General features: G+C 37.4%; 1 protein-coding gene across 7 annotated transcripts in view; it reads left to right on the top strand.

Moving 5' to 3' along the window:
- The window catches only part of NCOA7 (nuclear receptor coactivator 7), a 152801-nt gene extending 137660 nt beyond the window's left edge, over positions 1–15141 (top strand). For all 7 annotated transcript variants that reach the window (XM_036903886.2, XM_036903891.2, XM_036903890.2 and 4 more), the window contains 5 exons: positions 554–679; positions 2223–2375; positions 12049–12144; positions 12583–12656; positions 13035–15141. In XM_036903886.2, the coding sequence (XP_036759781.2) occupies positions 554–679; positions 2223–2375; positions 12049–12144; positions 12583–12656; positions 13035–13170 (585 nt within the window). In that variant the 3' untranslated portion in view covers positions 13171–15141. The remainder of the gene's footprint in view (positions 1–553; positions 680–2222; positions 2376–12048; positions 12145–12582; positions 12657–13034) is intronic.
- Positions 15142–20523: the final 5382 nt, after the last annotated feature.

Raw genomic sequence — 20523 nt, 5'->3', positions numbered from 1 at the left:
GAATAAAGCTTGTGTCTGTGGTGTTGCTCCTGGTAGATGTTACCATTTGTTATTTCTATCAGGGTTGGTTACTAGTTGCACAGCCCTGAGAGAAAACATTAGGAGTCTTGGTTATAAAACTATTCTTGTATTTCCGATTACCTTATTTATAGAAAACTTACAGGTCGATCTCTGATTCGTCACTTAACAATTCAAATTCAGATACAGACGAAAGGAGAATAATTTAGGGAATGTCAAGGGTAAATAATGTAAGATACTTGTGGAGTTACTATATAATTCTCACTTGGTGACTGAGCAATCAGCAGTAGTAGCAAAAGTGGAAAACCTGTGACTTTAGTTGTCACATAATAGGTGCTTCAGCTAGACTGTGTTAAATTCTGCATTTTTTTCTCAAATTGAAATTGAAATTAGCCATTTCCCCAAAGTCCTGGTTCAATTCATGTCCTGCTGCTAGAACTCCACCTGTTAGAGGCAACTGTGTAACAGGTCATTTTTTAGCAGGTGAAGGAAAAGCAAATATGCCTTTTTTCTCGGCTTGTTTCCCCCACTTCAGATCATCACTGTTGAGGAGGCCAAGCGCAGGAAGAGCACCTGCAGCTACTATGAAGACGATGATGAGGCGGCCCTGCCAGTCCTGCAGCCCCACAGTGCACTCCTGGAGAACATGCACATTGAGCAGGTGAGTTCTTGCTGGGCACATAAGATGGGCATCTTCCAGGCCTCAAAGAGCATCTCCCATCCCTGACTGAATTGGCCCTTCTCACCCGGGGAAAAGCAGACGTAAGTCTTAAAGAAAGAGCACAGCAACCTAACCAAGGCCAGTGTCCCTCTCCCTGTTAACATGACGTTATGATAACATTCCCTGCCATCTTCTCAGGGGTGTGAGGATTTGGCCAGACACTACATCCATCTCCCCAACCTGAATGAAAAGCTGTTTCTCATCTTCAAAACAATTTCATTTTATTGGTACATACCATAAAACACACAAGTCTTAGTGTACACCTCGATGAATTTTGACATGTGTATATACCCCTTTAACTCTCACCAGATCAGGATATCAAATATTCTCACTAGTTTTCCCCTCCTTCACCTGTTTCACCCAACCTCCCAGCCCCCTCTCCTACGGCAACCATCAGTCTGTTCTTTGTGTTTATGAGTCTGTTTCTGTTCTGTTTGTTTTGCAAAACAGTTTTTAAGTGTCTTACCATAGTGCTAACACATTCAAAATGATCCAGATTTATCCTAGTGATTATTGCAGAGTTCCAATGGTTTTAATTTACCAGGCTTAATAAGAGTCATATAGTAAACACACTTCATTTGTTTTATGACAACTGCATATGACTAAGAGTAATTTTCCTTTTTCTATGATTTTCTTTCTTCACTTAATATTTTTTGAAAATCTGTTACTTCAATTTTATGAAATATTATAATGTGCTATATTTCAACTTAAGTAAGGAATCTCTTGCACTTCTCCCATCAGTCTACTTAAAAATTTGAATTTCAGAAACTTTAAAGAAACATCAAATTCAACTCCCTCAGTTTACAAATGAGTCTAAGGTCCAGGAAAGCCAAGAGACTTGACCAAGCAGAGATGGGGTTCATGCTGAAACTAGAGCTGATATTAAGCTTTCTGAAGGTTTCAGCATTTCATAGCCTCCTTTGTTAGTATTTTTGAAGAGATATACATTATTGATATTTATGGCAGCCCAGTTTAAGCTAAACATTAATGTAGGTGACAGATACAAATGAGATGAGGGCAGAGAACATCTGACTTAGTATAAACCACCTGTGTTTTCTTGTTGTTACTACTTCTGGAGGAAGCTGCAGTTGTCAATAACAACTCTGATCCTATGAACAAGAACAACTGGAGAAATGTGAACTGCTTGGTGAAAGGTTGAAGTGTGAAGGGGAGAGCATGTGTCTAGTTCATACCCCTCTATCAAGCCAGGTGCTGTATCTCCAAATAGGGGCCAAGTGATGCCTTGGTCGGGCCCCTGAGAGGGAGGTTGCCCTGTGTGGCATCTTGGCCAAGGTAAACACTGTCAAGCCATGACTTCCCCTTCCCTTTCTTGATTTATGGTGGCAAATGTTTGCCAGAGTAAAGGAGAGCAATAGATAAGAAGTGTGATTTTGAATTTGAGCGCCAGTTACTTTTATGCTGCAAGTTCATCAGTGATCTGTGGGTGAACTGTATATTTACATCTCCATCTTTGGATCTGTAGCTGGCCCGACGCCTTCCAGCAAGGGTACAAGGGTATCCATGGAGACTTGCATACAGCACATTAGAGCACGGAACCAGCTTGAAGACTCTCTATCGGAAGTCAGCATCACTAGACAGTCCTGTCCTACTGGTCATCAAAGATATGGATAATCAGGTGAGACCTATTCATCTCATAGAAAACATTTTTTAATGAAGATTTTCTAACTTGCGCAACAGTAGAGACTCTAGTACAATGAACTCCCATCGCCCAGATGCCACAGTTAGGACTTCGCCACATGTATGTTATGTGTCTTTCTTTCCTTTGTTGGTTTTTCTTTGCTGAAGTATTTTTAAGTAAATCCCAATTATTATGTCATTCATCCATACACACTTAAGAATGCATGTCTAAAAAAAGAAAATGGAACTTCTCTCCAAATCCAGTCACATTCTAAGGAATTTTCTTCCTGTGCACACCATACAGTGGGAAGCTATAATGGTCATCTCCAATCTAAAGCTGAGAAGTTGGAGAAAAGGCAAATCTTGATTGAGAGATAGTTGCAGAAAGAAGTTCTGGTGCCATACTAAAACTTTGTCCAGGTGGCCGAAGTAGTGCCCATAAACCTTGCCTGTATGGCTGCTGAGATGCAGAGCCAGTCAAGGCTGTGGTGTGCTGTACCTGAAGGGCCCCATTATTAGGAAAAAGCAGGTTATGCTCTGTTCCATTGCTTATTGCACTTCTGCCTGTGTTATAGTTGGTCTGGGAAGCACTGGTGAAATCTAGGTACTACCCCCATCTACCCTACACTAGTACTTCTTCCCTCTGTCAGCTTGGAGTGTGAGTGGAATCTGTCCAAGTGTTTTTCATATTCTATCCAGTCAGGCTTCTGCTTCACAAAAGGAAGTCTTCTTTCAAGTCTGCTCTTTATTCATTTAATTTTGATCTGTGTTATATCAAGAAGAAATTCCTTTAAAATTTTAAGATGTAGGTGTCATTCTTTTCTCTTTCTGACACTAAAGCAGGTTTTACTCAACCACCATTCATTTATTCATCCATTCAAAAAAAGTATGAGTGCCTGTTAAGTGTGGGGCACTATTAGACCTTGGGGACCTTGCTGTAAAGCCATATGATTGGAATCATTTTAAGGGAAATAGATCTTTGCTGTCATAATCTGTCTTGGGAAAAATTAGCAGAGCAATGGGGGTGCTGAAGGTACTGACTTTTTCAACCATGATCTTTTCTGGGACTTCACTGCAGTATAATTATAGATGATGAGTTGTAGGGAGATTAGTTTTGCTATTATCATTACTCTCATTATTTCCTGGTTGATGACACTTTATTTAATCCTGAGCCAACCCAAATAGTGGGTAGAGTCAAGTTAAAAATTAAAATAATAATAACAAAGGTTTAAATGGAATTACTTGGGGAGTTATTGAAATATTTGAGAAGTTGGGTGCCAAGTTTTAGATGAGATATGGCTAGATGGTTTTAGGCCACAAACACAAACTCTAACAAGTATAGATTATTTCTCCTTTTAATTCACGAAAAGATATCAAACTTGTTGGGGAATGGATTGGCAGCACAGAGCACGTATTGATGAAGCACAGATTCACCCAGCTTCCTGTCAGCAGATAAGTAAACGGGGCCTATAACTGAAGGTTACACTATTTGTCAAAAGCTGTAGTCTTAATTGAATTTGCTACCCTGGAGGCACTTGTGCTGTTTGAAGACACCTGGATACTAACTCTGCTTTCCCCACCCTATATACCCACAAAGCAAGAATGTGGCTTTTCTGTGTTTGAGAACATGATAGAACAACACCTGTAAATTTATCTGGAAATGAATTATGTAAAATTCAAATATAAAAGTATTATGATATGGAGAATGGCAGCACTGAGGAGCTCTGCAGAATCAATCCTCAATGAAATAACCATAACTGGTGGAAATTAGGAAAACAACAATCCCTTAAAGTTTCTGAAAAGTGTCCTAAGGGCATACAACAAGTGATGAAACCTTTATTTAAGACAAGCTAATAAAGCTCAGTAATAACACTGAGCATCTGTGGCACTTGAAACACAACTGTTCTGTCCCCTGCAGCCCCCATTTCACTGACAGAAGCTCTACTCTGGACACATGTGAACAAGAAGATGGGGAGTTCTCTCCCCTTCAGCTCCCAGGCAAGAGTGAGGATATACCCCCTCTAGGAGCAAGTCCCAGCACCTCTTATAACCTATAGCAGAAGATCTGTATTTCAGCTAAATTCCAGGCAAGTGTGGCCTAGAAGTAGGGGGCTCTCTTCTCTACCCAGCCCCTACCCACAGGGCAGATGCTCTCCCTTAGGCTGGCAGGCAAAAATACAGGGGTCTCTAATTCCCTTGCCACAGCTCTTAGGGCAGAAGTTCTATGCCAGATGAGGCAAGTCAAGAACAGCAGCTCCTGCCTCTGCCTAACACCCTGCTCCTAAAACAAGATTGTTTCTCTGAACAGAGCAGGACACTGTGTAGCCCCCAGCTCCAGAGCACAGCCACTTGTTCCTAGCTCTATGAGAAGAGGCGATTAAAACATAGAGTCTGCTCACCTCCTCCCATAGAAAAACCATATGTAGAAAGTTACAGTTACATATATAGAAAGGTCTGAAAAATACCTGAAGACTCACAGAATAGTTCTTCTGCAACACAGGACAAAAAGAAAAAAGCCACATGGAGCTGGGAAGGAAGGGCAGAGAAGCTGTCTTGCCAGGATGCACCTTGCCCCTGAGGTGACCTACAAAAGGGAAGAATATCACACACAGCTCATCTCTGTAGAGTAGGGGTTTGAGTCCCCCACTGGGAACCCTAGTCTGCACCACAAAAGAAGCCCTTAAAATGACTGGATTCCAAAGCCAGTGAGGCTAATGTCTGGGTGAGCAGAGGGCTGCAGGAATCCAAGAACCCACTCGTGAAGGGCTTGTGTAGACTTACTTGCTGTGAGTCCCACTACTGTGGTAGTAGCTTCAGAAGTGCCTATGCAAGGTATGAAGGAGATTGGTTGACTAATCTTAGGGAGTTTATTGAGGGCAGGGATCTGTTGGGGAGCTCTCTGGGAACAGAAGTGCTGATGGGTGCCATTTTTTTTATGGTCCTTCCTTGCTAGCCTGATGCTGTGGGGTGCCATTTTTGGAAATTTCCTTTTTTTGGTGCTGCTCACCCCCCTCGACCTTCTCCTGTGGCCCTGCCATACCAGGTGCTCGGGCTTGCCCCAGCCTGGCATTCATCCACTACAGCCCCTGACTCGCCAGACCCAGTACACTGGCTCATCCTGGACAGGCATTCATCCACTGTGGCTCTCGCTCCACCTCATGCAGTGGTTGGCTTTACCCAGCCAGGCCCCCTCCACCACAGCCTCCAGCCCCTGCCATGCTGTGGTCTTTAACCACCATGGCCTCCACCCCACCAGACCTGGTACTACTTGTAAAAGTAATGGTGAATGTTAAAAGACAAAAGAAGTAAAATTAACTAAAACTATAATAATTAAGGGATGCATAAAATAAAAAATGTAAAATGTGACTTCAAAAATACAGAATGTTGAGTGGGGTAAAAATGTAAGGTTTTAGAAAATGTTCAAATTTAATTTGCTCGAAAGAGACATATATGCTATATGCCAACCTTAGGGTAACCATAAAGCAAAATCCATAGCAAATACACAAAAGAAAATAAGAAAGGCTTTTAAACATAACACTAAAGAAAGCCATCAAACCACAAGGGAAGAGAGAAAAAGATAAAGAAAGGAGCAAAGAGGAATTATGAAAACAGCTAGAAAACAACAGACAAAATGGCAATAAGTACATACCTGTCAATAATTACTTTAAATGTAAATGAACTAAACTCTCCAATCAAAAGACATAGAGTGGTTGAGTGGATAAGAAAACAAGACCCATCTCTATGTTGCCTATAAGAAACTCACTTCAGAAGTAAAGACACACACAGATTGAAAGTGAAGGGATGGAGAGATTCCATGCAAATGAAAATGAAAAGACTGGTGTAGATATACTCATATCAAATGGAATAGACTTTAAAACAAAGACTATAATGAAAGACAAAGAAGGGCATTACATAATGACAAAAGAATCAATCCAGCAAGAAAACATATTTATAAATATAGATGCACCCAACATAGGAGCACAAAAATACATAAAGCAAGTATTAATGAACCTAAAGGGAAAAATTGACAGCAATATAATAACAGTAGGGGAATTTAAGACCCCACTTATATCAATGGTTAGATCAACCAGACAGAAAATCAATAAGGACACTTTTATCTTAATACATTAGACCAGATGGACTTAATAGACATATGTAGAACATCCTATCCAAAAGCAGCAGAATATACATCTGTTCAAGTGCACATGGAACATTCTGAAGCACAGATCATGTTAGACTACAAAACAAGTCTTAATAAATTCAAGAATATAGAAATCCTATCACCATCTTCTCCAAACACAATGGTATTACACTAGAAATCAATTACAAAGAAAACAGGAAAAAGAAACACACAACTGTGGAGGTTAAACAGCATGCTACTGAACAACCAATGGGTCATTGAAGAAAACAAAGAAGAAATTAGAAAATACAAAGAGACAAATGAAAACAGAAATATGACATACCAAAATCTGTGTGATGCAGCAAAAGGAGTTCTAAGAGGGAAGTTCATAGCAATACAGGCCTACCTCAAGAAAAAAGGAAAAACTCAGTCTAACCTTACAACTAAAAGAACTAGAAAAAAGAAACACAAACAAAGCTGTAAGTTAGTAAAAGAAAGGCAGTGATAAAGATCAGAGCAGAAATAAATAAAATAAAAAAGATCAATGAAACCAGGAGCTGGTTTTTTGAAAAGGTAAAACTGACAAGCCTTTAGCTAAACTCACCAAGAAAGAGAGGGCTCAAGTAATTCAGAAATAGGAGAAAAGTTATAAGTCATACTACAAAACAAAGAATTATAAAAGACTACTACTACAAACAATGATATGCCAACAAACTGGACAACCTAGAAGAAATGGACAGATTCCTAGAAATACACAATATTCTAAACTGAATCATGAAGAAATGGAAAATCTGAATAGACTAATCACTAGTAAAGATAATGAATCAGTAATCAAAACCTCCCAACAAACAAAATTCCAGGACCAAATGTCTTCACTGGTGAGATCTACCAAACATTCAAAGAATATTTAATACTAACCTTCTCAAACTCTTTCAAAAAATTGAAGAGGAAGGAACTCTTCCAAACTCATTTTGTGAGACAAGCATTACTTTGATACCAAAACCAGATTAGGACACCACAAAAAAAGAAAATTACAGGTCAATATCCTTAATGATCATAGATGCAAAAATGCTCAATGAATTATTCAACAGCACATTAAAATGATGTACACCACTACCAAATGGGGTTCCAGGGATGCAAGGATGTTCAATATCTGCAAACCAATCAACATGATACACCATGTTAACAAAGTGAACAATAAAAACCATACTATCTCAATAGATGCAGAAAAAGCATTCGACAAAATTCAGCATTCATTTATGATGAAAAACTCTCAACAAAGTTGGTAGAGGGAACATACCTCAATATAATACAAGGCCCTATGTAACAATGCCATGACTGGAATCATACTCAATTGTGAAAATCTGAAAGATTTTCCTCTAAGATCAGGAATAAGACAAGGATACCTACTCTTCTACTTTTATTCAACAGTATACTGGAATTCCTGGCCACAGCAATTAGGCAAGAAAAAGAAATAAAAGGCATCCAAATCAGAAAAAAAATGTAAACTGTCACTATTTGCAGATGCCATGATACTATATGTTGAAAACCATAGAGAATCCACCAAAAATTGTTAGAACTAATACATGACTTAGTAAAGCTGTATGATATAAAATCAATCTGCAGAAATCAGTAGCATTTCTATACAGTAAAAATGAACTATCAGAAAGAGAAATTAAGAAAACAATCCCATTTACAATTGCATCAAAAAGATTAATATACCTTGGAATAAATTTAACCTAGGAAGTGAAAGACCTATGCACTGAAAACTGTAGGAAACAGAAGGAAACAGAAGACAAAAATAAATGGAAAGATATTTCATGTTCATTGATTATAAGAATCAATATTGTTAAAATGTCCATACTACCCAAAGTAATCTACGGATTCAGTGAGATCCCTATCAAAATTCCAACGGCATTTTTCACAGAACTAGATTTAAAAATTTGTATGAAACTATAAAAGATCTTGAACAGCCAAATCAACCTTGAGAAAGAACAAATCTAGTGGTATCACACTCCCTAACTTCAATCTATATTATAAAACTATAGTAATCAAAACACTGTGGTATTGGCATAAAAATAGACCCAGACCAATGGAACAGAATTGAGATTCCAAAAATAAACTCACTTATACAGACAATTTATGACAAAGAACCAAGACCACACAATGAAGAAAGGACAATCTCTTTAATAAATGGTGTTGGAAAAACTGTACAGATACATGCAAAAAAGTGAAACTAGACCACTGTCTGACACTATCCACAAAACTTAGCTCAAATTGGATTAAATGCTTGAATGTAAGACCTGAAACCATAAAATTCCTAAAAGAAAACAGGCAGTAAGCTCCTCAACATCAATCTTAGCAATGTTTTTTGAATCTGATGTCGAAGACAAGGGAAATAAAAGCAAAATAAACAAATGGGACTATATTGAACTAAAAAGCTCTGCCCAGTGAAGGAAACCATCATCAAAGTGAAAAGGCATCCTACTAAATGGGATAAGATTTTTACAAACCTTACATCCAGCAAGGAGTTAATGTGCAAAATATATAAAGGACTCATACAACTTAACAAAAAAAGAAACAAGCAACACAATCAAAAAATGGTCAGAGGATCTCAGTAGACATTTTTCCAAAGATATATACATATGGCCAACAGGCATGAAAAGATGTTCAGTATCACTAATCACCAGGGAAATGCAAATGAAAACTACAATGAGATACCATCTTATACCAGTTAGATTGGCTATTATCAGAAAGGCAAAATAACAAGTATTAGGGAGAATGTGAGAAAAGGGACCCCTCATATACTGTTGGTGGGAATGTAAACTGGTGCAGCCACTATGGAAAGCAGTATGGAGATTTCTCAAAAAGTTGAGAACAGAAATAACATACAACCCAGCTATTCCACTTCTGGGTATTTACTGAAGAATTTGAAAACACTAATTTGAAAAGATATATTCACCCTGATGTTCATAGCAGAATTATGTACAATAACCAAGATACAGAAACAACCTAAATGTCTATTGATGGATGAATGAATAAAGCAGACGTGATATACATACACACTGAAATACTCAGCCATAAAAATAAAGAAATCTTGCCATTTGCAACAATACAGATGGACCTTAAGGATATTATATTAAGTGAAATAAGTCAGAAGGAGAAGGACAAAAGCAGTATTATTTCACTCATATGTGGAGTCTAAACAAAAAAACAAATGAAACAAAACAAAAACTCATAGATACAAAGAATAGATTGATGGTTACCAGCAGGGTAAGGGGTTAAGGGGTGATGAGGGAATGGATGACAGAACTCAAAATTATGATGAGGGCTGATAGCTAGGCTTTTGGAGATGATCACTTTGTAATGGGAACAGATGTCAAATATAATGTACAACTGAAACTTATATAATGTTATATATCAATTTTACCTCAAAAAATTTTAAAGTCTTTTCTAATATATTTGGAGAAAAAAAAAAGACATAGAGCTCTGAAGCTCCCCCAAAGGAACTGACTTTATTTAGAAGAGTATAGGGAAATTCAGGCTGAAGGGCACTCTAGAAAACAATGAAAATTTTTGTGGTAAACAATTAAGAGGAGGCTTGTATCTCCATGAAGGCAGTAAGCTAAACTTTAGACCATCTAGTTTATGAGCGAGAACCAGAGAAAGAGCCGGAGCCAGCTAAGGAGAGCCTCCTGGAGTCATAGACTGACCAAAGAAACTACCCCTGTAAAGGGCCCAATTATAATCAAATCAGACTGTAGAATAATTTATATATTATAAGGCATTGTGGAAAATAACAGAACAATCACCAGGCAATTAATAGAGTCTGATTTTAATTAATAAATGGTGTTGGAAAACCTGTTTAATTCCAGTGAGGTATAGAAATGTTGCTCCTGTACTGTTCTATTACATCTTTCTTTCTGTGGTAATTTTGTTATACATATTACATTAACATATATTACCAACCCAACAGTAAGTTGTTAATGATTACTACTTTATGTAACATTTCTCTACTAAAGAATATGTGAGAAGGAAGGAAAGCAAATATACATTTGTAGGTTTTCTTATATTAACCTTCCTTTGACCACGTCTGGGTGTCTTAATTTATTCTGGTGGAGTCCTTTGTTCTGTTATTGCTGTATATATTAAAGTTTTATATTGTATAGACTTAATACCATCAGCACATATTACGTAATTTCTAAATAAATTGATAGAAAAAAGAAAACAGACAATTTCTTACATAACCACAATGCTATATACCTAGCAAAACTAACAGTAATTCTGTAGTATCATGCAATCCCCATTCCTAAAACAGATTTCCATGATTGCTAAGAAAATTTTAGCTAAGAAAGACTATATTTAGACTCCTGCAAAGGGCTAGAGCATACGGATGGCTTTTCTCACTGATCAAAAAGGGACCCACTTTCTTCTACCCATGTCTACTGCCTTTCTTGTCATGTTTTAGCACATCCTTTTAAAAATAGGTGGCTATCTCATTGTATTTTAGTTTTTTTACTTCAGGATCACCAAAAGAAGGGAAGTTGACTTTTGATGTTTTAGTTTGTTCTTAGCAGCTCTAGGAAAAGGCTTGGTAGTAGGAAGCACAGAGAACTTTGGTTAGAAAGAGTTTCTAGACTTTTACTCTGCCTAATTTTTAGTATTTCAAGTTGCCAGCAACTGAGTGTAATTTGTGAAAAAGAATTTCCACAATGATTATAATCTAAAATACTTTTGAAAAATTATAAAACTTTTTTCCAGACAACCTCCATTTAAAGCAATATTAAGTGGGACTTGAAGTAGAAGTATATTAGGATTACTTAGAGACATTTTCAAAACATATATGCTGAGTCTTGCCAACTCTCATCCCTGTAAGTACTGATCAGGAAACTGAGGCAGTGGGCATGCATATTCTTAAAAATATGCACTTTCCAATCCCCAAAACAAGAAAAAATAGAAAAATCATTGATTCAGATACATTTAAATTGCCTTTAATGTCCACAGTATTGTGGAATTGTTACTTTTTTCTTGAAAGCCATTTCAAACTATATTGAATCAATTATGTCAAAGAAACGGTGTTAATAAGCATATTGAGAATTCATTTTTACAAATCAATAGAAAGAAAAATTTATTTTCCCTAGGGAAATACTGACCACGATTCCACTTGTAAAACACAAGAGATGACCTTGTTCTCTTGACCACTCATGTCTGCATACAAGATGTATCTTACTGTTTAATGTTCCCAATATGTCATCTGTATTCACAAAAGGAAATTTGTGAAGTCTTTTAAAATTGGAACAATGGTTGGCCTTTGACAAATAAGTTCTCTGAGCCACTTGAGTTCCAGTTAGAACTGGGGACATTTTATGTATGTTTGTTGGTGGTTTTTTTTATTTAAGATCTCTAAGTTAGTAATGATCTTTGCTAAAAGAGGTATACCTCTCTGAACAGAACATGAGATCTCAGGACAGGATTGTGTTAAAAATATTTCAGCCTTTCTTTGGGAGATTTAGGTTCAAAAATAGATAATGTTTCTGTCTTCTTTTGACAGATTTTTGGAGCATATGCAACTCATCCTTTCAAGTTTAGTGACCACTATTATGGCACAGGCGAAACTTTCCTCTACACATTTAGCCCTAACTTCAAGGTATGGAGCTGGGGGAAATACCCAAACTGCCAGTGTCACAGCATGAAGAGTATCAGCGGGGTTGGAGGTGGGAGGTGGGGGGCTGTAATTGGAGCAGCAGGCTTACTGTGGCCTGGACTCCTCTGGCCTGGGTCAGCACCATGTGACTTGTAGCACACAGACTGCTCTGGGTCCCTCCCGGCACCCTGGGAACTGCTCTTTTGCATGGTCTCAGATACCGGGAGGGATTACAGGTAAGAGCCAACATGTGCCTAAGAGGTCTTTCCTGCTTCATAACCCCTTTGGAGACCGCCTCCTGGTGTAGAAATGGTGTGGCAGTCAGAAGCTGCCTCAGCCAGTGGGTAGTTCCCTTCCACACGGAGGTACTATCTTAATATTCCCTCTTTGCTAATTCTCCAGATTAAAATGTTGTGTTCTGTCTTGTATTTCTACCCTAAGGTCTTTAAGTGGAGTGGAGAAAACTCATACTTTATCAATGGAGACATAAGTTCTTTGGAGCTTGGAGGTGGAGGGTAAGGTTTCTGGTTGTTGTTATTAATTTGCTACTTGACCTGAGAGGGTCTGTTTTGACCCAGGTAACCATAACCTTTATGTCCAGTGATTTTAGCTAGTCCATGAGCTTAGATTAATTAGGACAGTGGCCTAACACATGTCCCTAAGAATCAAAGATAAAATGACTTAGGTGTCTAAATGAGGGACTGCTAGTACTTGTCTTCTAGGTATGACAGGTTATTTAAATTAAATAAAGGAAATGTACCCCTTCTTTTACAAGCAGTTTAGTGTGTTATCTATCTACTTATAAAGGAAAGAGGATGAGGCAAGAGAAGACAGTGTGCCACAAACAATTGAAATGTTTTCACCTTTTTGGGGCTCTTTTTTAACCTTTTCAGGGGCCGATTTGGTTTATGGCTAGATGCTGATTTATACCATGGACGAAGCAACTCCTGCAGCACTTTCAATAATGATATCCTTTCCAAAAAGGAAGACTTCATAGTTCAGGACCTCGAGGTATGGACATTCGAGTGAAATTCAGACTGCCTTAAAATAAAACATTAAAAGACTGGGTTCAATCAGGCCTCCTAAAACTGGCTGGAAGATGAAGCTCCAGCTCAGACTGCCTCATCCTACCATAATACTTTCTTTCTGCCATCATCTCAGAGCATGATCACATTGCAGAGAGATTCGGAAAGGTACAGGTGGACGGCAGACAATGAAGAAAGAAATCTGAAGTCCAGATTGTTGGAACACTTTATACTTCCGCTTCCTTCCAGTCCATGCAGTGAGGAATCAGAATATTTATAGATGTATGAGTTGAATGCAATTTTTATTTTTGGTAACTGTGAAAAAAAATACTGTGGAAATATATACATGCCCTGTATATTTATCAACATAATTTTCATTACCAAATTGTACAGCATACTGTTGTTTGCCATGGAAAAGGTTAGTCTCATTTAGAAAAAATGAGAGTGCATAGCACAAAGGGAATGAATAATTTTTTCAAACCTGTTTTATTTATTATTTCTAATATTGTCTGAAATGTGTTGGCAGTTATTTTCTTTTAATGTGTCAAATCTTGAAACAAAGAAATGTATACATTTTGTGCTATGTTTTGGCACCAAACCTACTTGTTTCATATAGTTTTATATTGAATTTTTTTTGCCCTGATTGTTTAGGGTGATATGTCTTACGCAGCATATGTATGCATAATTCTGAATTTTTAAAAACACCATTGTTCATTGATTTGACTATTATAGGCCAGCTTCCATTTAGTCATTAAAAAGACTTTAAAGTCATTAAAAATAGTTTTACCCACTCTGAACATAATCGTATAAATAAGAATAAGCCATTTCTCACCACCGTAAGTTGATCTTTACATGAATGGACACGTTTATGAGCCTAGACTTAGAAAAAACACTGCTTTCAAAAAGAAAATGTTTTGTTTCTTATAAAGTTGTGTGTCTTAATAACAAAACTTTATTTTCATAGTGTTTTTGGCATAATTTTCCCCAAGTTTTTACATAATGAACAGCCTCTATTTTAAGATGGACTAAGTGTTTTAATTTCTGCATATTTTATATCAAATGAAGAGTGTCAAATTAGTCCAATTGTCTTGGTTTCTAGATTATTTTATTTAAGAAAAAGCAATGCAAAGAAATGCATTCATACAAAAATTGGAATAAAAAATAAAACCTATTTTTTAACACCAACCCATTTTCACATCATAAAATACTCTTTTCTTAGAAAAAATAAAATAAAACCTCCTTAAAAAGTTACCATTATTGATTGCCGAACTCTCATGAAAGCCAAAGACTGCTAATGGAAAAAATTTTCAAGTAATAGCCAAAGCTAAGAAGTGGTCTATCATAAATTTTATATTCCTAGTGTTCTCTGAAAGGAAAAATTATTAACAAGTAATATTTATATACCTACATTAAAAAAAATAAAACCATTCCTAGAATGTTAACCTTAAGATGGCAGAATATTCCCTTTAGATTATTCTCTTATTTTAGAGTACCTATAAAAGAAAACAAGTTGCCAAGTGGCCTCCTGTCAGATCAACAATGATTTTACTCCACTCACATTCCAAGCAAGTTTAAAGGAATGATGTAAAATCTTAAATCTGTAACTTGGGTGTACGTTCACCCAGTTTCTCCTATTGAGAATTCTTGGTTAACAGCATATTGGCAGTTTAACCTTAATCTGCTTGTTAAATAATGTGTTGGTGTGAGATACCAGTAATGTCTCATGATGGTCACGTTCGCCATCTATGCCATTTGCAACCATATGCTATTAACAAACAAATGGCGATTTTGCATATAGTTCACTCCTGCCTAGTTTAGTCCATGATATTATACTTGTGAGAGCATATCCAGATGCTGTGTTCTCTATTTAAAACAGTATTGTCCAATCAGAAATGTGTGGCCCTTCATTTATGGATACTAAATATATGTAATGCAGTGCTAGCCCAATATTTTCAATAAAGAATTTATGCATTCAGTGTGATTTTTCTTTCCCAAGGATTCATTCAACAGGTACTTGTTGAATGCTAGCTAGTTTTTTCACTTGTGTGAAAGGATAATGAAATATCCAAGACTAAATATTAGGTCCAGTGCTTATGTTTTTATTGCTGTCTTGGAAATTCCCTCTTTGTTCCCTGTAGCCACCCCCTCATTCTCTCATCAGTTCATGAAAACTACTCCTGTTATAGTTACTAAAGACAACTCTTTGTTCTACCAGTTTTCTGTTCTTAATCCTTCTAGCTGTTCTTTGAAGAGCAACCTCCTCTTTTAACATCTCACTCTTGACTTACTTCCTAATTTCTATGAGAAACACCTTCCCTCTGATCAGTTTTCGTGATCTTAGACATCCTGTGTCCTGGTCCCTAAAGATGTAGACTTTTTACAGTCTTCATTGCTTCTCAGTTTCTCAGTTCATGAGTCTACATCAAATGTTTGGGTGAGGGGACAGCCAAATGAATATCTATGTTGAGCCAGACTCTGTTGAAAATGATTTAGATACATCTCCATGCTGAACTAGTGTGAGAAATATTATTGCCCTTCATTTGATTTCCCTTTCCTTTATTACTTTTCAAGTTTTAAAGGTATGTGAAATAGGACTAATAAAGAACTTTCCTTTTGAGGAAGGCACTGAAAATCTCTTAAACCAGAAAAAGAAGCTAAGAACTTTCTTTTTGAGGAAGGCACTGAGAATATCTTAAACCAGAAAAATATTCTTAAGATGCCTAACCTGTTTTTACCAGTATAATCAGATAAGAAAAGGAGGGCAGAAGTCAAAGGAAGTCCCAGAAACTCAAAGTTGGCCACACTTGGGCAAGTATCAAAAGTGCCTTTGACCACTTCTTCCTGCCCAATCAGGTCACACACACTCTCTCAATCACACACCCTAACCTCAGAGCATCACATCCTCTTCTCCTGTCTCCTTGCCTGTGACCATTACCCATAATCACCCCCTGGTGTCTTTACTGAGAAAATTAGGCTTTATAATTCACACCAGAATCTAAGGCCTTTCTGCCTTGCGTTCATTTCAAATCTCAAGTTATTCAGAATAAAAACTAGATAGGGCCAGTCTGTTGTGGTTAATCAAGCAATCAAAATGATTTTTCTTGTTAGAATACCTTTGGAGACCTATTTATTTTCTAGATCAGTGCTGTTCAATAGAACATTCTTTGATAATGGAAATGTTCTATGAATTTGCACTGTGTTTATGGTAGCCACTAGTCACCATATTCATACTGACCACTTGAAATGTCACCTGTGTTTGAGGAACCAATTTTTTTAAAATTTTAAATCATCTAAATTTAGCTACATATAGCCAGCCAATGGTGGCCATATTGAAGAGTACAGCTTTAGACCAAAATAAAGATTTGACTCAGCCAATTCATATTTCAGCATCAATGAACTCAAGACTGTTATTATCACCAGCAGAGAGCCTTTATTTCTAAGTACTTTGATTTGTCTCTGCCATTATGGATCTTCACATAGCTTGGCTATACCTAGAGTGTCCCACTGTTGAAGCTGATGAAGCAACCAGATGGCTGAGTTCCCTGAGAGTCTTTCCATACTGAATACTGGGATTTCTATAGGATTATTGATCCCCATCTCTAACCAAAGCGAATGAAAGTCTCTCCCAGTGCCCGGCAATCTCTCAAAGATTTCCTGCATTGGCTGTCAGCATGTGTTTTGTTCCTATGCTAGACCATGGCAGCCCTGTAGGATTCTCCATCCCTCACCAGGTACCCATCCACAATGCCCAGCCACAAGAAGGAGAAAAAATTCATTCCTTACACAGAATTGTACATCCAGTTTCAGAATCATCCGAGAATAAAGGATCACCAAGAATGCCTCAAATAGTTCAATTCAATGACCAGTCTTCCTTACTAAGCTGGCCAGCAGGGATGCCCACCAGCCACACGCACACCTGAAGAACCTGTCTGCCTGTAAAGTTTTCCTTATCAATCTGATGGAATCAAGGGTGATCAGAAGGCATAAGAGAAGAAACTAATGGAAAACCATAGTGTCTTATTTACCCATCAACAAGAATCCATCATTCGATCGATCACTCCATCTCTAAGGTTAGAAAAAGTAGCCTTGATAGAGCTTACCATAGCCCTTGAGGAAATGCTAAGCAAGAAACACCAACAAGAAACACATTCACTTTCAACAAACGTGGATGGCAAGGCATGTCTTCTCATGTCTGTACAGACAAAAAAATCCTCCATACTTTGACATACTTTGAAAACATTGAAATTCAACCAATCAGTTCAGCTTTTATCCCCAGAGCAGTCCTTGGCTTAACCTCAATATCCACTGGCTGGTAATCAGCTACATTTTACCTAACAGCTAAGATCAGTCCTTTCATCTCTGAAGACTTCAATTAACAATAAGTATAGTTCTGCACAGATTCGCTGTTTTTAAGTATTATATTGACTTTGAGAGAGCTGTTAAAAGGCCACATAATCCATACTCAGCGAGGCCTAGTCTTGTTCTCTTGCAGTATCCTGTTTCCTTATTAGATCCTTCAAAAGGTCTAGAAAGTAGATAGATTTGACCTGGGCTGTCCCAGGAGAGATGAGGGTATTTGGCATAGGTCCTTTTGAGCAGGTCATACAATCAGATCACCCAGGTCTAACTCAAAGCTTCTAAAGACTTCCAAAGGCAGCAAAGCATAGTGGTTAAGTAAAGCATGGATTACCTGAGCCAGATATTCTGGGCTTGTATCTCTGCTCTAGAGCTTACTAGCTCTACGACCTTGTTTAAGTAATTTAACCTTTATGTGCTTCACTTTCCTTATCTACAATATGGGGATAGTAATAACCACCCCACAATTGTATGATGACTAAAACACTCAGGGCCCAGCACAACGCACTACTAAGTGTTAGATAAATAAAACAATGCAGGAATTCCCCCTTCAAATGGAAAAATCAACCAATGATGTGAGAGTTGCAAAGAAAAGTTCTTCTAAGACAGTAACTTATTTAGCTATGAAAACCTTTTTCAGATATATTGCAATGGCTTCCACTGGGCTCTTTAGATATTTTTAATTGAGGTTTTGTTTCCTTTTTTAATTAAAAAGTAGTACACATTCATGGTAAAATTTTCAGACAGTACAGAATGGAATTCAGTAAAAGGGAAACATTTCCCTCCCAGAGGTAACAATTACAAAACTTCTTTGTGCTTTCTTCTAGAGCATTTATATGCATATACATATATTTATATCTTCTTCATATAAATGGAAGCATACTATACATACTGTTCTTCAGTTTGACTTTTTAATTTAACAGTATACTGCGAACATTTTGCACCAGTATATGTAGACTGACATCATTCTTCACTGCATGGTCTTATCATTATTTAAATAGTTCTTCATTAATGGACTTTTTTTTTCTGGCTACTACAAACAATCCTTAGTGTTCATCCTTGTATACAGAACTTTATACATTTATAAATTGTATATTGGTGAGGTAATTTTTGACAGTGAGTCAAAGAGTGTATGCACTTTTAATTTTATTTTATATTTTGTTTTTAATTCTTTTTTTAGAATTTTTATTGAAGTATCACTGATACACTTTTTTTTTGTATGCAATCTTATGTTGGTTTCAAGTGTACAACACAGTGGTTCAACAGTTACCCACATTATTAAATCCTCACCCCCACTAGTGCGATTACTCTGTCAACATAGAAGGATGTTACAGAGTCACTGACTATATTCTCCATGCTGTACTACCATCTCCATGACCAACTTACATTATGACTGAGAATTTTTGTACCACTTTATGTCCCTTACTCTCCCTACCTACCCACCCCTTCCCCTCCCCGATGGTAACAACCAGTCACTTCTCAGTGTCTATGAGTCTACTGCTATTTTGTTCATTTTGTTTTGAGATCCACAAAGAAGTGAAATAATGCATTGTGGCTCCCAGCAGAAGGGGGTTCCCTGCCTGCAGCAAGTTCTCTATCAATCTGGTCAGACCTAAGGAAGAAAAGGGTTAGAGGTTGGGGAAAGGTTTCTTTTTCTCATGGCTAAGTATCTCTCTTAGCACACTCTCTACCCCCTCCCACTTGGCTCCAATTCACAAGCTCTGTCACTGTGGCTGGGGCTAACATTTGGTTTCCTCCACCTCTTGCTCCAGGAGGAACTTTGTGGACGTGGGCATGTCCTTGTTGACTGGCAGGCTCCTGACCAATTATGTACCAGGAACAGAGAGGAGGAAAGAATGGCTGTTACTCTCCACTCCTTAATCTGAATTGGTTGGGTGACTCTGCTGTGGTGAACATCCCATTGATGTGCAAACAGGCTCTTATATTCATATCACTGTCAAGGCCAGGTGAGAAATTCTGGTTGAAAATTTTCATTGGCGCCACATATGGTATTTGTCTTTCTCTACCTGGCTTCTTTCACTTAGCATAATAGCCTCTAGGTCCATCCATGTTGTTGCAAATGGCAGGATTTCTTTTTTTATGGCTGAGTAATATCCCATTGTGTATATTACCACATCTTCTTTATCCATTCATCTATTGATGGACACTTAGGTTGCTCCCATAATTTGTCTATTGTAAATAATGAGGCATTAAACATAGAGGTGCACATATCTTTTCAAATCAGTGATTTTGTTTTCTTCATGTAATTCCCGGAAATGGAGTTACTGTGTCACACAGTATTTCTATTTTTAGTTTTTTGAGGAACCTCCAGGCTGCTTTCCACAGTGACTGCAGCAAATTTGTATTCCCATCAACAGAATCGGAGGATCCTCTTTTCTCCCCATCCTTGCTTATTATTTCTTATCTTTTGGATAGTGCCCATTCTGACTGGTGTGAGGTAGTATCTCATTGTGGTTGTGATTGGCATTTCCCTGATGATTAGCAATGTGGAGCATCTTTGCATGTGCCTGTTGACCATCTTTATTTTCGTTCTCTGGAAAATTGTTCAAGTCCTCTGCCCATTTTGGTTTTTTTGTCTTGTTTTTTTTTTTTTTTTGGTGTTGAGGCATATGAGTTCTTCATATATTTTGGATGTTAGATAAATTGTTCATGAATGTATTCTCCGATAATATAGGTTACCTTTTGTTCTGCTGATCATGTCCTTTGCTGTACAGAAACTTTTTAGTTTGATGTAGCCCTACATATTCATTTTTTATTTTGTATCTGTTGCCCAAAGAGATGTGTCCAGGAAAAAATTGCTCATGCTTATGTTTAAGAGATTTTTGCCTATGTTTTCATCTATGAACTTCATGATTTCTAGTCTTACATTTAGGTCTTTGATTCATTTTGAGTTTACTTTTGCATATGGAATTAGTAATCCAGTTTCATTCTCTTGCATGTAGCTGTCCAGTTTTCCCAACATCAGTTATTGAAGAAACTG

This window comes from Manis pentadactyla, chromosome 12 (genome assembly GCF_030020395.1).
Source record: "Manis pentadactyla isolate mManPen7 chromosome 12, mManPen7.hap1, whole genome shotgun sequence".
NCBI lineage: Eukaryota > Metazoa > Chordata > Mammalia > Pholidota > Manidae > Manis > Manis pentadactyla.
The sequence above is the reverse complement of the archived record's forward strand: the minus strand, read 5'-3'. Positions and strand labels throughout refer to the sequence as shown.